At 52.2% G+C, this 20,520-nt stretch overlaps 1 protein-coding gene across 1 annotated transcript in view; it reads left to right on the forward strand.

Annotated features, from left to right (window-relative positions):
• Positions 1-20,520, forward strand: part of LOC105478541 (microtubule affinity regulating kinase 4) — a 54,476-nt gene that overhangs the window by 12,251 nt on the left and 21,705 nt on the right. Inside the window, 8 exon segments of the mRNA XM_011735944.3 lie at positions 1,220-1,285; positions 1,376-1,446; positions 3,059-3,115; positions 7,560-7,796; positions 14,514-14,633; positions 15,132-15,231; positions 17,647-17,756; positions 17,848-18,007. Of these exon segments, the coding sequence (XP_011734246.2) occupies positions 1,220-1,285; positions 1,376-1,446; positions 3,059-3,115; positions 7,560-7,796; positions 14,514-14,633; positions 15,132-15,231; positions 17,647-17,756; positions 17,848-18,007 (921 nt within the window).

Genomic DNA, 20,520 nt, shown 5'->3' on the forward strand with positions numbered 1-20,520 from the left:
GGGTGGTGGCAGTGGTTAGAATAGTTGGAGACCCGCCAGGCGCAGTGGCTCGCTCCTGGAATCCCAGCACTTTGGGAGGCCAAGGCTGGTGGATCACTTGAGGTCAGGAGTTCGACACCAGTCTGACCAACATGGTGAAACCCTCTCTACTAAAAATACAAAAATGAGCAGGGTGTGGTGGTGGATGCCTGTAATCCCAGCTACTTGGGAGACCGAGGCAGAATTGCTTGAGCCCAGGAGGCAGAGGTTGCAGTGAGCCGAGATCACACCACTGCACCCCGGCCTGGGCAATAAAGCGAGACTTTGTCTCAAAAAAAAAAAAAAAAAGAGTTAGAGACCTGGTTTCTCATAGTTGCATCACTGCTGTGTGACCTTGGGCAAGTCACTTAACCTCCTTGAGCTATTTTCTTTTCTGGAGTAGGGATGATAATAGGGCCTATTACCAAGTCATTGTGAGGATTGACAAAGATCATGCGTCCGAAATGCTTAGTTTGGGCTGAGCTATGGGACTTGGTCCGATTATTTCCACCAGCATCAGCATCCTCACTGTCATTATCACTGGGCAGAGCGGGGAGAGAGGGGTCTTTAGTGAGAGAAGCGGAGTTTAGCTCCGCGTGGATGTGGCTGCAGCATTCATTCATTTACTCAGTAACTGTTGATTGAGTGGCTGCTATGTGCCGGACCCTGGGGACACAGCAGGGAAGAAAACAAGACAAATCTCTGGCCTCATGGAGCCGACATTCTTGTGAGAGAGAAAGTGGAAAGGGTGGCTGGGCGCGGTGGCTTACGTCTGTAATCCCAGCACTTTGGGAAGCCGAGGCAGGCAGATCACTTGAGGTCGGGAGTTTGAGACCCGCCTGACCAACATGGAGAAACCCCGTCTCTACTAAAAATACAAAATTAGCCGGGCATGGTGGTGCGTGCCTGTAATCCCAGCTACTCGGGAGGCAGAGGTTGTAGTGAGCAGAGATGCGCCATTGCACTCCAGCCTGGGCCACAAGAGCAAAACTCCGTCTACAAAAAACAAAACAAAACAAAACAAAAAGGGTGGTAGAGGTGGGTGAGGAGTTTAGAAGATCTTGCTGTCAGTAGGGAGCCATTGAGTGTTTTTGAGTTGGGGGTGGGTGGGTATTATGGTTGGCCTTTTGCATAGTTACCAAGTACAGGTTAGGAGGGGCTCTTTCTCCCTAACCCCCTACACTGTTCCCAACCATTGTAGTGAAGCTCTTCGAGGTGATTGAGACTGAGAAGACGCTGTACCTGGTGATGGAGTATGCAAGTGCCGGTGAGCTGCCCACCCTCTCCACCCTGCCCCTGTGCTGCCTCCCCCTGCCCCTGCACCTGATCCTGACCCCGCTCGGCCTCTGCCCTGCAGGAGAAGTGTTTGACTACCTCGTGTCGCATGGCCGCATGAAGGAGAAGGAAGCTCGAGCCAAGTTCCGACAGGTTGGGGCAGGGCTGAGGGTGGGGCTGACGGGGTGCCTGGGTCCCTGGGAAGGGTGTCCGAGAGCTGGGCATGGTCTAGGTTGTCCAGCGACCTGGGGGTGGGGCCTAAGTCTGGGCAGGGGTGAAGGTGCAGAGCTGGGTGTGCTGGGCATGCAGTCGTCCCGATGTGAGGGCATCCGGATGTAGGTTTGCAGGTGCCCCTTTGGGTGGGTGAGAGGATGTTTGGGCATGAAGGCGCCCCGGTGGGCAGGTGTTTCTTGTGTGGGGCATGTGGGTGTGCCCAGTGCGTAGGTGTGTGGGTGAGGGGGCACGAAGGTGCCAGGGTGCCAGGTGTGAGTGTGCCAGAGTGTGATTCAGAAGATGTGTGGGCAGTAGGTATGTGGATGTCCAGGTATGTAGGTGTGTGGGGAAGAGAGTGTAGGGCACCCCAGGTAGATGGGCAAGAAAGGGCCGAGGGGTGGTTGTGTAAGTTTGTAGGTACTAGGGCATGCCGGTATGTGGGTGCCCGGGTGTGTGAGTGCCCAGATGTATGGGTTTCCAGGTGTGTGGTAGTGAAGACACCCAGGTGTATAAGAGTGTGGGAGGGGGCCAGGTGTGGGGGGTAAGAGGACATGCAGGTGTGAGGGTGCCCAGGTGTGTGGGGTAAGAGGAGATGTGGGTTAGAGGGTGCCCAGGTGTGTGGGGTAAGAGGAGATGTGGGTTAGAGGGTGCCCAGGTGTGTGGGGTAAGAGGAGATGTGGGTTAGAGGGTGCCCAGGTGTGTGGGGTAAGAGGAGATGTGGGTTAGAGGGTGCCCAGGTGTGTGGGGTAAGAGGAGATACAGGTGTGAGGGTGCCCAGGTGTGTGGGGTAAGAGGAGATATAGGTGTGAGGGTGCCCAGGTGTGTGGGGTAAGAGGAGATGTGGGTTAGAGGGTGCCCAGGTGTGTGGGGTAAGAGGAGATGCAGGTGTGAGGGTGCCCAGGTGTAGGGTAAGAGGACGTGCAGGTGTGAGGGTGCCCAGGTGTGGGGTAAGAGAAGATGCGCATGTGAGGGTGTCCAGGCATGAGGGGTAAGTAGATGTGCTGGTGTGAAGGTGCCAGGTGTGGGGTAAGAGGAGATGCGCGTGTGAGGGTGTCCAGGCATGAGGGGTAAGTAGATGTGCTAGTGTGAAGGTGCCAGGTGTGTGGGGTAAGAGGAAATGCAGGTGTGAGGGTGCCGGGGCGTGAGGGGTAAGCAGATGTGCCGGTGTGAGAGTGTCTCTTCGGGACTGTCTAGCTGCCTTGACACAGCTGTCCTGAACTCAAGGGCCGTAAGCCCTGGTGAGTTGGGGTAGCGTGTCTATCTACAGGTATGGGATATCCTCATGGGAACTTCCAGATATGAAAGTCAAGAGAGGCTGGTGCCCATGCCTTGGTTCCGACATCCCTGGGCATGGGGGTGTCCTGTGGGAGGCGTGTGTCTGCCCAGATTCCACGGGCACCTCTTGCTGGGACTGAATTGGGGTGCGAGGCCTCAGGTCTCAGGCTGTGCCTTGGGGAGGCCTGGGGCTCGGTTGTGAGTGGTTTCACAGTCCACTGAGGGAGGCTGAGGGTTTCAGGAGTCACAAATAACCAACCTTCCCCCTCCCTCCCAGATCGTTTCGGCTGTGCACTATTGTCACCAGAAAAACATTGTACACAGGGACCTGAAGGTAAGCCCCCGCCCTGCTGTGATCTCGGGGACCCCAGCTCAGCCCTCAGACTTCTCCCTGCCCCCACCCCTGCATGGCTCCCGTGGTCTCCAGCAAATTCCCCCAGCCCTTTTCTCCTCCTGCTCCTCCCTCTGCACCCAGCACCCCCTTGACCCTTTCCCAAGCTTTTGTGGCAGAAACAAGGCCAGCAGATGGGGGAGCGGATGAGGAGGAGGGGACAGGGGGTGTGAACAAAGCGGGGAGAAACAAAGTGTCCCAGAACGGCCCTGGATGCTACAGGGCTGTTGGATAAGGACGCTGGGACGTGATAAGGGATTTGTTGCTCTCAGAGCCTTTGGGACCTTGGCATTCTCTGACCTTAGGACGTTCAGGACTCCTGGAGGATTTAGGTTGCAGAGCCCCAGAGTCACTCTGCCTGCAGGGTATCTGAGAACTTGAGAAGGGGCTTTGTTTCTATGAACTTGAGAAGGGGCTTTGTTTTTATTTTTATTTTTGACACAGAGTCTCACACTGTTGCCTAGGTTGGAGTGTAGTGGCCCCATCTCAGCTGGCTGCAACCTCTGCCTCCCGGGTTCAGGCGATTCTCCTGCCTCAGCCTCCCGAGTAGCTGGGATCACAGGTGCCTGTCACCTCATCCGGCTAATTTTCGTATTTTTAGTAGAGACAGGGTTTCACCTTGTTGGCCAGGCTGGTCTTGAACTCCTGACCTCGTGATCCACCTGCCTCAGCCTCCCAAAGTGCTGGAATTACAGATGTGAGCCACTGCGCCCAGTCCCAGAAAGGACTTTGAGAGAAAAACCACTTTGGCCAGTACCAGGCCGGAAGGGACTCAGCAAGGCTCCAGCCCAGCTGCCTGTAGGAGCTGAGCCGGGCAGCCTCCTCAAGTACCTGTGGCCCCAGGGTCCCCATTCCATACCTTCCACTGCATGTCTCTGGCCTCCTGCTCCAAGACCAGGTGGCTGAACGTTTGGTTGGCTCAAATCCCATTGTCTTGACTGTGGTTTTGTGAGTACCTGTGTGCTAGACGGCATCCTAAGTGCTTTAAGGAAGTGCTGCTGGAACTATCTGTGAGGAAGGACTGGGTTGCTTTTGCTGTTTTGTTATGTTTTTTTCTTGCCCATGCTGACGTGTGATAGTTCCATCACAGTTCACTGTAGCCTCGACCTCTTGGGCTCAAGCAGTCCTCCCATCTCAGCCTCCTGAGTAGCTGGGACCACAGGTGTGAGCCACCAAGCCTGGCTAATTTCTAATTTTTTTGTAGAGATGGGGGTCTCACTCCATTGCCCAGGCTGGTCTTGAACTCCTGGGCTCAAGTGATCCTCCTGCCTCAGCTTTCGGAGTTGCTGAGACTACAGATGGGCACCACCACTAATTTTTGTATTTTTAGTAAAGACAGGATTTCACCATGTTGGCCAGGCTGGTCTCGAACTGCTGACCTCAGGTGATCCGCCCGCCTTGGCCTCCCAGAGTGCTGGGATTACAGGCGTGAGCCACTGCACCCAGCCACAAACCCCATTTTAAAAGCTATTGTCAGATTCTAAAGACGCAAAATTCCACAGTTGAATTCCTATGCAGGACCAGGTGCAGTCTCATACCTGCAATCCCAGCACTTTGGGAGGCTGAGGTGGGAGGATTGCTTGAGCCCAGAAATTCTAGAATAGCCTGGGCAACACAGCAAAACCCCATCTCTACAAAAAATAATTGTAAAAAATTAGCTTAGCTGGGCGCAGTGGCTCACACCTGTCTCAGCACTTTGGGAGGCCTAGGCAGGTAGATCACTTGAGGCCAGGAGTACAAGACCAACCTGGGCAACATGGTAAAACTCCATCTCTACTAAAAATACAAAAATTAGCTGGGCGTCGTGGCGTGTGCCTGTAATTCCAGCTGCTTGAGAGGCTGAGGCATGAGAATTGCTTGAACCTAGGAGGTGGAGGTTGCAGTGAGCTGAGATCATGCCAGTGCACTCCAGCCTGGACAACATAGCAAGACTCCATCTCAAAAAAAAAAAAAAAAAACAAAAAAATTAGGTCGTATGCCTGTAGTCTCAACTACTCAGGAGGCTAAGGCAGGAGGATCCCTTGAGCCCAGGAGGTTGGGGCTGCAGGAAGCCATGACTGCACCACTACACTCCAACCTGGGTGACAGAGCAAAACCCTATCTCTAAAAACAACAACAAAAAATTCAAAAGCAGAAAGTGCATCTGAAAAAAAGAAAAATAACAAAAAATGAAAACAAAAAACAAATTGCTGTAGAGGTTGAAGTGCTAACCTTCTCTTGACTTCCTTCTGCTAGGCCAGGGTGTCCCTCCACACAGCCCTGGAGGCAGCACCTTCGAGGCTTCCATGATTAACCAGGAGGTCGTACGCCCCCTGGTGGAGGGTCCCCAAAGCAGCTAACACGAAGTTTGGGGTCCTTTTAGTACACCGGGGGTACCAACCAAGGGGACCAACCCAAATGTGACCTTGGGGCTGGATTGTGGAGCCTCAAATGGCAGGAAAAAAAATGAGGGCGGATCACCTCACCTCAAGCAAAATAAAAAAAAAATAGCCGGGGGTGGTGGTATGCACCTGTAGTCCCAGCTACTTGGGAGGCTGAGGCAGGAGAATCACGTGAACCCAGGAGGCAGAGGTTACAGTGAGCCGAGATTGTGCCACTGCACTCCAGCCTGGGTGACAGAATGAGACGCCATCTCAAAAAGAAACAAAAAAGTATATATATATATATATATATATGCCCTGAGCAAGGCAGATGCTATTAGATTCAGGTTTGGGGAGGAGCTCTCTGGTGTGTCTTTGTAGGGTTTGGGCCTTTACTGGGGCAGGAGCTGGGGAAGTGTGGTCCAGAAATAAACCAGGAGACATAGGGAGACCTGGGAGGAAGCCAGGCATGCTGGTGACCTGGGCGAGGGAAGGACCGCAGTTGGGATGGACCAGACGCGGGTAACATTTTGAAAGGTGGAACTGTGCGTCTGTTTGTAGTCAGAAGGCTGGAGGCTTCTTCCTCCACGCACTGTGGAAATGGGTGGCTTTGTTTAGATTCTAGTTCTGCTGCTTTCTTGCAATGGGCATGAGGTGTGGCCTCCCTGAGCCTCTGTTTCCTCCCCTGTGAAATGGCAATTGTAAGACTGCATGCCACAAAAAAATAGACAAAACTTTATAACAATACAGAACGTTTATTTATTTATTTATTTTTGAGATGGAGTCTCGCTGTGTTGCCCAGGCTGGAGTACAGTGATGCAGTCTCAGCTCACACGATTCTCCTGCTTCAGCCTCGCGAGTTGCTGGGATTACAGGCGCCCGCCACTACACCTGGCTAATTTTTGTATTTTTAGTAGAGACGGGGTTTCACCATGTTGCCCAAGCTAGTCTCGAACTCCTGACCTCAGGAGATCCGCCTGCCTTGGCCTCCCAAAGTGCTGAGATTACAGGCATGAGCCACAGCGTCCGGCCAGGAAATGTTTACTGATCACTGACTGCGTTCTTGGGGCTGCTGTGAGCACTTTACACTTAAACCCACAACAGTGCTTGAGGCAGGTGTCGGGATCACCCTCGGTTTACATACAAGGAAACTGAGGCACAGAGAGGTCTGGTAACCTATCTAAAGTCCCACAGCGAGTAAGTGGTGGAGCTGGGATTTGCAGCGGGAATTCTCCAAGAGTCTGTAGTTTCACCTTCACATTATGCAGATGGACACTGTTATAATTGATAGTCAACAGAGCCCAGTGCATGGTAGGTATGCAACCAGGATTAAATTATTGCTTTCATTTTCCTGGGTCTTGAGCAGTCAGGCCTCATTTTGTTTCTGCTGGGTAACCTGAGGCTCCAAGAGGGGCAGGAGATTACCTGAAGACCCCCAGCTCTGCAGACCACACGGGGTAATAGTGATATTCCATAGTGTTCACTGGGTATGAAATACTGTTTTAGCTTTTCTTTCTTTTTTTTTTGCAATGGCGTGATCTTGGCTCACCGCAACCTCCGCCTCCCGGGTTCAAGCGATTCTCCTGCCTCAGCCTCCTGAGTAGTTGGGATTACAGGCATGTGCCACCATGCCCAGCTAATTTTGTATTTTTAGTAGAGACGAGATTTCTCCATGTTGGTCAGGCTGGTCTTGAACTCCCGACCTCAGGTGATCCGCCCACCTCAGCCTCCCAAAGTGCTGGGATTACAGGGGTGAGCCACCATGCCCAGCCCGTGCTAGGTTTTCTATGCGGATTAACTCATAATTCTCAAACTACTCTATGAAGTAGGGACTAAGATTATCCCCATTCTATGGATGAGGAAACTGAGGCTCAGTGAGGTAAAGTCACTACCTAAGGTCAGGCAGAGAGTAAGGGACAGGCCCAAGAATTGATCCCTGTGGGCCAACCCTAGAGCCTGCGCTCCTGTCCGCCTCCCACGTCCACGAAGGGCTTTGGCCTCGAGTCCCTCTCCTCCTCTCCCCGCAGGCTGAGAACCTCTTGCTGGACGCCGAGGCCAACATCAAGATCGCTGACTTTGGCTTCAGCAACGAGTTCACGCTGGGCTCAAAGCTGGACACGTTCTGTGGGAGCCCCCCATACGCTGCCCCGGAGCTGTTTCAGGGCAAGAAGTACGACGGGCCGGAGGTGGACATCTGGAGCCTGGGAGTCATCCTGTACACCCTCGTCAGCGGCTCCCTGCCCTTCGACGGGCACAACCTCAAGGTACCAGGCAGGGCTGGGTGTGGCAGTGTCAGCCCCTCCCAACAGTCAGGCCCCCATCCCCCACACACCTCCCCTGCAGAGGGCCTCAGTGGTGGGACTGGCCTGAGTTCCCATGGGAAGACGGGACAGGCAGGATTCAAGTCCCCTCTGCAGTGAGGCCGGCCGAATGGACTGTGCCATGCTGGGGTTAAGGGCATGATCTTTGCAGCCAACAGGCTTGAGTTCAAATCCTGACTCATCTGTTCACTGAGCTAATATTTATGGCCCACTTCTCTGTGTCAGGCTCTGTCTTGGGCTTTGCATGTAAGGCGAGAACAAAAACTCCCGCTTGGCTGGGTGCGGTGGCTCATGCCTGTAATCCCAGCACTTTGGGAGGCAGAGGCAGGAGGATCACTTGAGCCTGGGAGTTCGAGACCAGCCTGGGCAACATAGGGAGACGCTGTCTCTACAAAAAATACGAAAATTAACCGGGCATAATGGCGCACGCCTGTAGTCCCAGCTACTTGGGAGGCTGATGTGGGAGGATCACTTGAGCCTGGGAGATGAAGACTGCAGTGAGTTGAGATCATGCCACTGCCCTCCAACCTGGGTGACACAGGGAGACCCTGTCTCCAAAAAGAAATTTAAAAACAAACAAAAAAACCCTGCCCTCGTATATGCTACGCTGTGGGTGAACCTTGAAAACATTGTGCTAAGTGACAGAAGCCAGTCATGTAAGGTCACAGAGTGTATGATTCCATTAATGTGAAATGTCCACAACAGGCAAATCCATAGAGACAGAAAGTGGATTACTGGTTGCCTGAGGCTGGTGGGGAGAAGCGATTTGGAGGCTGATTGCTAAAGGGTACAGGGTTTCTTTTGAGGGGCTGAAAAATGTTCTAAAATTGAATGTAGCGGCCAGCCTGGTGGCTCACACCTGTAGTCCCAGCACTTTGGGAGGCTGAGGCGGGTGGATCACTTGAGGTCAGGAGTTTGAGACCAGCCTGGCCAACATGGTGAAACCCCATCTCTTCTAAAAATACAAAAATTAACTGGGCATGGTGGCGGGGGCCTGTAATCCCAGCTACTCGGGAGGCTGAGGCAGGAGAATTGCTTGAACCCGGGAGGCGGAGGTTGCAGTGAGTCGAGATCATGCCATTGCACTCCAGCCTGGGTGACAGAGCGACACTCTGTCTCAAAAAAATAAATAAAATTGAATGTAGTAATGATTGTACAACTCCGTGCGTATACTAAAAACCATCGAATTGTGCAAACAAAACAATTCCTGTCTTCTCAGACTAACATTCCTACTGGAGCCAGGCAGCTAACAAAACAAATACGCGAACTAGATACGATATCAGATGCTGGCCAGTGCTATGCGGGGTGGGGGGAATGTTGTAAGGGGGTGGGAGGTGTGGGCTGAGTTGTTGCTTGCTTTATTTTTTTTTTTTCCTTTGAACTTTTTGTTTTGAACCATTGCCAATCTATGGAAAAGTTGCAACAATAGAGCGAATAACACATGGTATGTTTCAGGAGCTTCACAATCGCTGGCCTGTGTCCACATTTGCTGTATCTGTCTGTATTTGCACATGATCTTTGCTGCCGTCATTGGTATTGATGAGACATTTGACAGTTGCAGACACTGTGTCCTTTTATCCCTAAAGGCGACAGCGGGTTATCTCCTGAGACCAGGGGCGTTTTCCTGTTGATGGTGACATACAGGAAATACAACAGTGGTATAATCCTGGCCTCTACCCCATGGCCCATACTCAGATTTCATCCATCATCCCACGAATATTTTTGGCAGCTATTTTTTTTTCCCAGTCAGGGATCCACTCGGGTCCCCGAGTTGCATTTAGCTGCGCCATCTCTTGTGTCTCCTTTCATCCGGAACAGTTCTCAGCCTCTCTTTTGTCTTTCGTGACATTGACATTATCGATTAGTTCAGGCCAGTTAATTTTGCAGAACGTCCCTCAGTTTGGGTTGCCTGGTGTTTCCTCTCGATTGGAATCCGGGATGCATTGGGGCAGGAATTCTGCAGCTGGGACGCGCTGCCCTGCTCTGCGTGATCCATGAGGAGCACGTACTGTGATCTGAAATTGGAAAGTCAGGGAAATACTTGCAGGGGACAGACCATCAAAGCAGAGCCCTCAGTGATGAAGAGGAGGGAGTCCCTTCTTCACAGTGGCCTTGGCCAAGTAGCCAACCCCTCTAAGCCTCAGTCTCACCTGCTGTTCAGTGAGGATCATAAAGATACTAACCCCGTAGGCTGGGCGCGGTGGCTCATGCCTGTAATCCCAGCACTTTGGGAGGCCGAGGCGGGCGGATCATGAGGTCAGGAGATCGAGACCATCCTGGCTAACACGGTGAAACCCTATCTCTACTAAAAATACAAAAAATAAGCTGGGCGTGGTGGCGTGCGCCTGTAATCCCAGCTACTCAGGAGGCTGAGGCCAGAGAATGGCGTGAACCCAGGAGGCGGAGCTTGCAGTGAGCCGAGATGGTGCCACCGCACTCCAGCCTAGGCGACACAGCAAGACTCTATCTCAAAAAAAAAAAAAAAAAAAAAAAAAAAAGATGATACCAACCTTGTGGCAGTGATTTTTAAGGACTGGCTGAGATCTGGGATGCAAAGTGCTCATTCAAGACAGCCTCCTGGCTGGGCGCAGTGGCTTACACCTGTAATCTCACCACTTTGAGAGGCTGAGGCAGGCGGATCACCTGAGGTCAGGAGTTCAAGACCAGCCTGGCCAACGTGGTAAAATCCTGTCTCTACTAAAAACACAAAAATTAGCCGGGCGTGGTGGCGCACACCTGTAATCCTAGCTACTTGGGAGGCTGAGGCAGGAGAATCACTTGAACCAGGGAGGCAGAGGTTGTAGTGAGCTGAGATCACACCACTGCACTCCAGCCTGGACGACAGAGCAAGACTCTGTCTCAAAAAAACAAAACAAACAAACAAACAAAAAAGCCTCTGACACTCCGGCCATAGCTGAAGCCTGGGGTAGGGAGGGGCTGTCACAGAGTAATTTTTCTGAGCCTCAAGCATGAAGCTAAGAGACCTTTTTGAAGGGCCAGGCCAGTGTCTCACCTGCCCCAGGCCCTTGTCACTTTTTTTTTTTTTTTTTGAGGCGGAGTCTCGCTCTGTTGCCCAGGCTGGAGTGCAGTGGCCGGATCTCAACTCACTGCAAGCTCCGCCTCCCGGGTTCCCGCCATTCTCCTGCCTCAGCCTCCCAAGTAGCTGGGACTACAGGCGCCCGCCACCTCGCCCAGCTAGTTTTTTTGTATTTTTTTAGTAGAGACGGGGTTTCACCGTGTTAGCCAGGACGGTCTCGATCTCCTGACCTCGTGATCCGCCCGTCTCAGCCTCCCAAAGTGCTGGGATTACAGGCTTGAGCCACTGCGCCCGGCGCCCTTGTCACTTTCTGCCTTCCTGGTGTTCCCACCAGGCACTCCTGGCCTTGCTGGGCAAAGGAGGCACACAGCTGAGAAGAGGCAGGTTCTAGCTCTGTCATTTCCTTTCTGAGTGATCTTGGACATGTCCTTTTCTGAACCTCAATTTCCCCACCTATAAGATGAAGACATTAAGAGTATTCGGGACAGGTGTGGTGGCTCACGCCTGTAATCCCAGCACCTTGGGTGGCTGAGGCGGGCAGATCACTGGAGGTCAATAGTTCGAGACCAGCCTGGCCAACGTGGTGAAACCCCGTCTCTACTAAAAATACAAAAAGTAGCCAGGTGTGGTGGCGCACGCCTGTAGTCCCAGCTACTCGGGAGACTGAGGCAGGAGAATCACTTGAATCTAGGAGGCAGAGGCTCCAGTGAGCCGAGATTGCACCTCTGCACTCCAGCCTGGACGACAGAGCAAGACTCCATCTCAAAAAAATAAAAAGAGTTTGACACCAGCCTGGGCAACATTTCAAGACCCCATCTCTACAAAAAGAAAAATTTTTTTTAATTAGCCGGGCATTGTGGTGCATGCCTGTAGTCCCAGCTGCTTGGGATGCTGAGGTGGGAGAATTGCTTGAGCCCAGGAGTTCCAGGCTACAGCAAACTATGATCACACCACTGCATCCAGCTTGGGTGACAGAGCAAGAGCCTGTCTCTTTTTAAAAAAAAAAAAAAAAAAAAAAAGCGTCTGCTTACAGCCCATCTGCGTATGTTAAGCCCTTCGCTGGAGCTTGGCATCTGGCCACAGCATCATGCTTGGGAGCTGCGCTGGAGATGGCAGTGGTGGCCTGATGGCTGCTGCTCCCCATCACATGACAGGCAGTGTGGCATGGTGGTCACACAGCACAGGCTCCAGAACCAAGGCCCTGCCACTTTTTGGCTGTGCAATTCTGGGACAAGTGACCAAACCCCTCCGGGCCTCAACCTCCTCGTCTGGAAAGCGGGCATTATAACTGGGCTTTGCGGTGTTGTGAAAATTGATGTAATATGCATAAAGCACTTAGAACACTGCCTGCTAAGGGGTAAGTGTCCTGAAAGTGATTCACATTAAATATTAATAGCCCTTTATGATCTGCAGAGGCTCCCCAGGCATGGGCATCTTTCAGCCATTTTAGGAGAATGCCCCAGCAGAGACCCTGTCCCAAAAGAGTCCTGTTCACCCCCCACGCTCACTTCATTCCTACCGGTTTTCTGCCTCCCTCCGTTTTTTTGTTTGTTTTTGTTTTTTGAGACAAGGTCTCAGTCACCCAGGCTGGAGTGCAGTGGTGCAGTCACTGCTCGGTGCAACCTCAACCTCCCAGGCTCAAGCAATCCTCCTGCTTCAGCCTCCCGAGTAGCTAGGACCACAGGCATATACCACCGCACCTGGCTAATTTTTGTAATTTTTGTAGAGACGGAGTCTCACTGTGTTGCCCAGGCTGGTCTCGAACTTGCAGGCTCAAGCCATCTTCCCCCCTCGGCCTCCCAAAGTGCTGGGATTATAGGCATGAGCCACCACGCCTGGCTGTTGCCGTTTTTTATTCAGATGGAAAGAGTTCCCCCTGGTCTGCCAAGCCATGGATTTATCTGATTTTTCACAGCTTTGGTAGGGCCTCTCATAAATGGCCCTTAAAGAGAAAGCCATCAGATAAATCCATGAATGGCCTTGAGGAGTATGTCTTTGGACAACAGGCATGGCTTGGGGAGGGGAGAGATGGGAAGGCAGGAGGGGCAGTAGGGTCTTCTCCTTGCCCTTGAGTGAATCTCGTATTTACATACCGCTGGCTCTGGGACAGGCATGTGGTAAGCATTTTACAGATTTTTTTTTTTTTTTTTTTTTTTTGAGACGGAGTCTTGCTCTGTCTCCCAGGCTGGAGTGCAGTGGCGCGATCTCGGCTCACTGCAACCTCTGCCTCCTGGGTTCAAGTGATTCTCCTGCCTCAGCCTCCCACGTAGCTGGGATTACAGGCTTCTGCTACCACACCTGGCTCATTTTTTTTTTTTTTTTAAGTAGAGATGGGGTTTCGCCATGTTGGCCTGGCTGGTCTCAATCTCCTGACCTCAGGTGATCCACCTGCCTTAGCCTCCCGAAGTGTTGGAATTACAGGCGTGAGCCACGGCACCTGGCCACATTTTTACAGATATTTTTAACTCACTTGTACCCTGGCAGCAAGCATGTGAAGTGGGTCCTGTAATCCCTTTCACAGACAGGGAGAATGAGGCCCCAGTGGCTGACTCACTTACCTACCTCCCTCTTACCTGACTTAGAGAATAAACTTCCTTTTTTTTTTTTTTTTTTTTTTTTTTGAGACGGAATCTTGCCCTGTCACCCAGGCTGGAGTGCAGTGGCGTGATCTCAACTCACTGCAACCTCCACCTCCTGGGAGTTTAAGCAATTATCGTGCCTCAGCCTCCCAACTAGCTGGGAATACAGGCAGCCACCACCACACCCAGCTAATTTTTGTATTTTTGGTGGAGATAGGGTTTCACCATGTTAGCCAGGCTGGTCTCAAACTCCTGACCTCAGGCCATCTACCCATCTCTGCCTCCCAAAGTGCTGGGATTACAGGTGTGAGCCACCGTGCCTGGCCAGAGAATAAACTTTCTCTGCAAGTTTTCCTCTGAATGAAAAGTTATGTAGCTTAAGTTTTTTGTTTGTTTGTTTGTTTTTTGTTTTTTTGTAGAGACAGACTGGTTGTTCAGGCTGGTCTTGAACTCCTGGGTTCAAGTGATCCCCCTCCCTCGGCCTCCCAAAATGTTTGGATTACAGGTGTGCACCACCATGCTCAGGTCATTTTTTATTTTTTGTAGAGATGAGGTCTCCCTGTGTTGCCCAGGCTGTTCTTGAACTCCTGGGCTCAAGCGATCCTCCCGTCTTGGCCTCCACGCCTGGCCAAGAATTTTTTTTTTTTTAATTGCAGGGTCCGTATGGTGTTCCCATTTTATGGATAGGGAACTGAGGTCAGGAGAGGGGAATGGGGTTTTGCCTGCCTTGTCAAGAGCTGGGACTCAGAGCTTCTGTCACTTCTATCAAAGGGGCTGGGACAAAGGTGTGTGTGTGCGCGCGCATACGCATGTGTGTGTGTGTCTGTGTGTGTGTGTGAGTGTATGTGTGAGTGTGTGTATATGTGTGTGCGTGTGCGTATGTGCCGTGTGTATGTACGTGTGCACACGTGTGTGTGCATGTGTAGTGTGTGTGTGTGTATGTGTGTGTCACAGTGCGTGTATGTGTGTGCGTGCGCACACGTGTGTGTGTAATAGGTGGGGGGGCGAGGCAGACCCCCTCCTCCAGTAACCCCCTCCCTGCAGGAGCTGCGGGAGCGAGTCCTCAGAGGGAAGTACCGGGTCCCTTTCTACATGTCAACAGACTGTGAGAGCATCCTGCGGAGATTTTTGGTGCTGAACCCAGCTAAACGCTGTACTCTCGAGGTGAGCCCAGCCTCACAGCCAGCGGGGGCCCTTCTTGTCTCCTGACTCCCCTAAACTCTGCCTGCCCCCACCCACAAAAGCCTTCTTGACACACTTTTCCTCTCCCGTGCCCACCTAAGATCTGCCGCTGGTGAGTGGGGGTAGACAGGCCGTCCAGGGAAAAGCTCCCGGGCCTGTCCTGACGCCACCCCCCCGACAGGCTCACCCACTCCCCGCCTTGCCAGTAATTAGCTAATGAGCTCCTAGGATGATTACAGGGTGCCAGGGACCCAGATGATGCGGAGGAGGGAGGGTGGCATCAGGAGGCTCCGGCAGGGGACGCGGGGGAGAGGGAGGCCCAGGAGGCGCTATCTCTTAGGAGGCCCACAGTACTGGGTGTTAGGCCTCGGAGGTTTGGGGCAGGGCAGGTAGCCCCACCTGGGGGCCTCTGGGAGGTGGGAAGCTGTATGATTCCTTCTGACACCTGTCTTCCGCCTTCCCTGCTCCTGATGCCTGCAGCAAATCATGAAAGACAAATGGATCAACATCGGCTATGAGGGTGAGGAATTGAAGCCATACACAGAGCCCGAGGAGGACTTCGGGGACACCAAGAGAATCGGTGAGGGTCAGGGAGAGCCGTCCTGTCACCCAGGATGGAGTGCAGTGGCTCAATCTCAGCTCACTGCAACCTCCACCTCCCAGAATCAGGAGATTCTTGTTCCTCAGCCTCCCAAGTAGCTGTGTCCACAGGCACCTGCCACCATGCCCAGCTAATTTTTGTTATTTTTAGTAGAGACAGGGTTTTGCCATGTTGGCCATGCTAGTCTCTAACTCCTGACTTCAGGTGATCTGCCTACCTCAGCCTCCCAAATTGCCGGGATCACAGGTGTGAGCCACTGCACCTGGCCCATGTTCACTTTGATATTAAGACATAAAGGCCGGGCGCGGTGGCTCAAGCCTGTAATCCCAGCACTTTGGGAGGCCGAGACGGGCGGATCACGAGGTCAGGAGATCGAGACCATCCTGGCGAACACGGTGAAACCCCGTCTCCACTAAAAAATACAAAAAACTAGCCGGGCGAGGTGGCGGGTGCCTGTAGTCCCAGCTACTCGGGAGGCTGAGGCAGGAGAATGGCGTGAACCTGGGAGGCAGAGCTTGCAGTGAGCTGAGATCCGGCCACTACACTCCAGCCTGGGCGACAGAGCAAGACTCCGTCTCAAAAAAAAAAAAAAAAAAAAAAAAGACATAAAAAGAGACCAGGCGAGGTGGCTCATGCCTGTAATCCCAGCTCTTTGGGAGGTCGAGGTAGGAGAATCACTTGAGCTCAGGAGTTGGAGACCAGCCTGGCCAACACAGGGAGACCCTGTCTGTACAAAAAAATAAAAATAAAAAGCCAGTTGTGGTGGTGTGCACTTGTAGTCTCAGCTACTCAGGAAGCTGAGGTAGGAGGATCCCTTGAGCCCAACAATTTGAGGCTGTAGTGAGCTATGATCATGCCACTGTACTCCAGGCAACAGGGTGAGACCCTGTCTCAAAAAAAGGAAAAAAGGCCAGGCGCAGTGACTCACGCCTATAATCTCAGCACTTTGGGAGGCTGAGGTTGCCAGATCACCTGAGGTCAGGAGTTCGAGACTGGCCTGGCCAACATGATGAAACCTCGTCTCTACTAAGAATACAAAAATTAGATGAGTGTGGTAGCGGGCACCCATAATCCCAGCTCCTCTGGAGGCTGAGGCATGAGAATTGCTTGAATCCGGGAGGCAGAGGTTGCAGTGAGCTGAGATCACGCTGCTGCACTCCACCCTGGGCAACAAGCAAAATTCCATCTAAAATAATAATAATAATAATTACGCTATTTACCATTAAATGGCAAAATCCAGAATTACTTTTGCATCAACCTAATTATATTAATAGGTTGAACACAACAAAAAGTTGAACCATTTGAAATTGCCATTTTATTGGTTTAAAGTTGTCAGTACCACCAATTTTGTATGGTTTAACCTAATAGTGATAATTTATTCTGTCACATAACTAAAATGAATAGAGTATGCAGCCTTCAGGCACAGTTGAATCCAGGTGCTCAGAGACAGTTTTGGGGAATGTTTTCTATGGTAGCTTTTTCCCAGGCTGCTATCACCCCAGGAGGCAAGCAGATCTGGGTCGCATGCCTGCAATGAACCAGTCAGTGTGGCTTTGGGTGTAGAACACACTAATTAGCCAGACCTGGGTTATCTGCCTGCCTTAGGGTTGGAGCAGGGGGGCCATCCACATCATCTGAGCGGAAAGAATGTTCTTTCTTTCTTTCTTTTTTTTTTTTTTTTTTTTTGAGACAGAGTCTCACTTTGTCGCCCAGGCTACAGTGCAGTGGCAGGATCTTGGCTCACTGCAAGCTCTGCCTCCTGGTTTCACCCCATTCTCCCGCCTCAGCCTCCCGAGTAGCCGGGACTACAGGCGCCCACCACCACACCTGGCTAATTTTTTCATATTTTTAGTAGAGATGGGGTTTCACTGTGTTAGCCAGGATGGTCCAGATCCCCTGACCTCATGATCTGCCCGCCTCGGCCTCCCAAAGTGCTGGGATTACAGGCGTGAGCCACCGCGCCTGGCCAAGAATGTTCGTTCAGAGGAAATCAGCATGCTGTTGGGAAGGCCTTGAGGATGGATACTGGACAGGTCAAAGAGCAGACACCGCTGAATGATACGGAGATGGGTGGAAGTGGGTCAGGTGCAGTGGCTTATGCCTGTAATCCCAGCACTTTGGGAGGCCCAGGTGGGTGGATTGCTTGCGCCCGGGAATTTCAGACCACCCTGGATAACATAGCAAAACCCTGTCTCTACTAAAAATACAAAAACCGAGGTGGGAGGATCAGCTGAGCCTGGGGAGGCCGAGGCTGCAGTGAGCTGTGATTGTGCCACTGCACTCCAGCCTGGATGACAGAGTGACACCCTGTCTCAAAAAAAAAAAAAGAGAGAGAAATGAGTAGAAGTTAAAGTTGCCGGAAGTCTGAACCTTCTCTCCATCCCCGCTTCCCAGAGGTGATGGTGGGTATGGGCTACACACGGGAAGAAATCAAAGAGGCCTTGACCAGCCAGAAGTACAACGAAGTGACCGCCACCTACCTCCTGCTGGGCAGGAAGACTGAGGTCAGAGGGCGCCAGGGGCCCTTGGGAATGCATGATGCCTGGGTGGAGGGACTTGGGGTGCAGAAGAGCCTCATCTGTCATCCTCTCACAGGAGGGTGGGGACCGGGGCGCCCCAGGGCTGGCCCTGGCACGGGTGCGGGCGCCCAGCGACACCACCAATGGAACAAGTTCCAGCAAAGGCACCAGCCACAGCAAAGGGCAACGGAGTTCCTCTTCCACCTACCACCGTCAGCGCAGGCATAGCGATTTCTGTGAGTATCAACCCCACGCCCTCACGCGCCCTCCTCCTCCTCCCCAAGGCCCAGACTTACAGTTATATCAGGGTTCTCTGATTGGCAAGCCACAGAAGCCCACTGGAGCTAACTGCAGAGAGAGAAGAACGTCTTACAAAGACACAGGGCATTGCACGGAACTTGGAGGCAGGAGTGCACAGCCAGGCTCAGGAAGGGATTAAAACCGGAAAAGCAGGCCGGGCGCGGTGGCTCAAGCCTGTAATCCCAGCACTTTGGGAGGCCGAGGCGGGCGGATCACAAGGTCAGGAGATCGAGACCATCCTGGCTAACACGGTGAAACCCCGTCTCTACTAAAAAATACAAAAAACTAGCCGGGCGAGGTGGCGGGCGCCTGTAGTCCCAGCTACTCGGGAGGCTGAGGCAGGAGAATGGCGTGAACCCGGGAGGCGGAGGCTGCAGTGAGCTGAGATCCGGCCACTGCACTCCAGCCTGGGTGACAGAGCAAGACTCTGTCTCAAAAAAAAAAAAAAAAAAAAAAAACCGGAAAAGCAGCCAGACCCAGAGCAGACACTCTCTGTCCTGCTTCCTCTCTGCTTGTGTGGTTTTTCCTTTGTCTCTTACTTATCTCATCCTATCTTTTTTCCTGATCTCCTAGCTGCCCGATTTTTTTTTTTTTTTTTTGAGATGGAGTCTCACTCTGTCGCCCAGGCTGGAGTGCAGTGGTGTGATCTCGGCTCACTGCAACCTTTGCCGCCCGGGTTCAAGCGATTCTCCTGCCTCAGCCTCTTGGAGTAGCTGGGATTATAGGTGCCTGCCATCGTACCCAGCCAATTTTTGTGTTTTCAGTGTAGAGACGGGGTTTCACCATGTTGGCCAGGCTGGTCTTGAACTCCTGACCTCATGATGCACCCTCAGCCTCCCAAAGTGCTGGGATTACAGGTGTGAGTCACCATGCCCAGCCTTTTTTTTTCTTTTCTTTTTTTTTTTTTTTTTTTTTTTTTTGAGACAGAGTCTCACTCTGTATCCCAGGCTGGAGTGCGGTGTCGTGATCTTGGCTCACTGCAACCTCTGCCTCCCCGGTTCAAGCGATTCTTGTGCCTCAGGCTCCTGAGTAGACGGGATTACAGGCACCTGCCACCACACCTGGCTAATTTTTGTATTTTTAGTAGAGAAGGGTTTCACCACATTGGCCAGGCTGCTCTTGTACTCCTGACCTCATGATCTGCCCACCTCAGCCTCCCAAAGTGCTGGAACTATAGGTGTAAGCCACTGCACCTTGTCCCCGATTTCTTGCCTTGAGAGACCAGACCAAATGGCAGCTGGAATCTCTTTGGTCCAGGATGAAGCTCTGATATCAGAGTCCAGTTTGAATTAATCCACTGTAACTGGGGCACAGGAGGACACATTGTACAAAGTGGCTGCTGAGAGCCTGCCCTCTGGCTTTGCCTCCACACTGAAGTGAAGGAGGCTCTTCCTAGTGGAAGAGGGCTGGGTAGACAGCTGATTATACCCCACATTCTGCAGCTGACAGACATTTCATCTGCTGCAGAAAATTAAGAGAGAGTCTGAGTTTAAATCTGGGCCGGGCACGGTGGCTCACGTCTGTAATTCCTTGGGGAGGCCAAGGTGGGCGGATCACCTGAGGTTGGGAGTTTGAGACTGGCCTGGCCAACATGGTGAAACCCTGTCTCTACTAAAAATACAAAATTAGCTGGGCGTGTTGGTGCGTGCCTATAATCCCAGCTACGCGGGAGGCTGAAGCAGGAGAATTGCTTGAAACTGGGAGGCCGAGGTTGCAGTGAACCGAGATCACACCACCGCACTCCAGCCTGGGCAACAGAGAGACCTCGTCTCAAAAAAATTAAAAAAAGAAAAAAAAATGGATACACCCACCATCAGCACCCATTATATATAGAAACTTCCAAGAGGTCCTTTAACCCACACACTCCTCAAATTTTTTTTTTTTTTTTTTTTTTTTTTTTTTTTTTGAGACGGAGTCTGGCTCTGTCGCCCAGGCTGGAGTGCAGTTGTGCGATCTCGGCTCACTGCAAGCTCCGCCTCCCGGGTTCACGCCATTCTCCTGCCTCAGCCTCCCGAGTAGCTGGGACTACAGGCGCCCACAACCGCGCCCGGCTAATTTTTTGTATTTTTAGTAGAGACGGGGTTTCACCGTGGTCTCGATCTCCTGACCTTGTGATCCGCCCGCCTCGGCCTCCCAAAGTGCTGGGATTACAGGCGTGAGCCACCGCGCCCGGCCACACTCCTCAAATTTTAACCCTCTCTGCTATTTTTTTTAATGGCTTTATTAAGGTTAAAATTCATATCCCAAACAACATACCCATTTAAAGTGCGCAATTCAGGCCGGGCACAGTGGCTCACACCTGTAATCCCAGCACTTTGGGAGGCTGAGGCAGGAGGATTGCTTGAGCCCAGGAGTTCTAGACCAGCCTAGGCAACAAAGCAAGACCCCGTCTCTACAAAAAATTAAACACTGGCCAGACGCGGTGGCTCATGCCTGTAATCCCAGCACT

The sequence above is a fragment of the Macaca nemestrina genome, chromosome 20 (genome assembly GCF_043159975.1).
Source record: "Macaca nemestrina isolate mMacNem1 chromosome 20, mMacNem.hap1, whole genome shotgun sequence".
Taxonomy (NCBI): domain Eukaryota; kingdom Metazoa; phylum Chordata; class Mammalia; order Primates; family Cercopithecidae; genus Macaca; species Macaca nemestrina.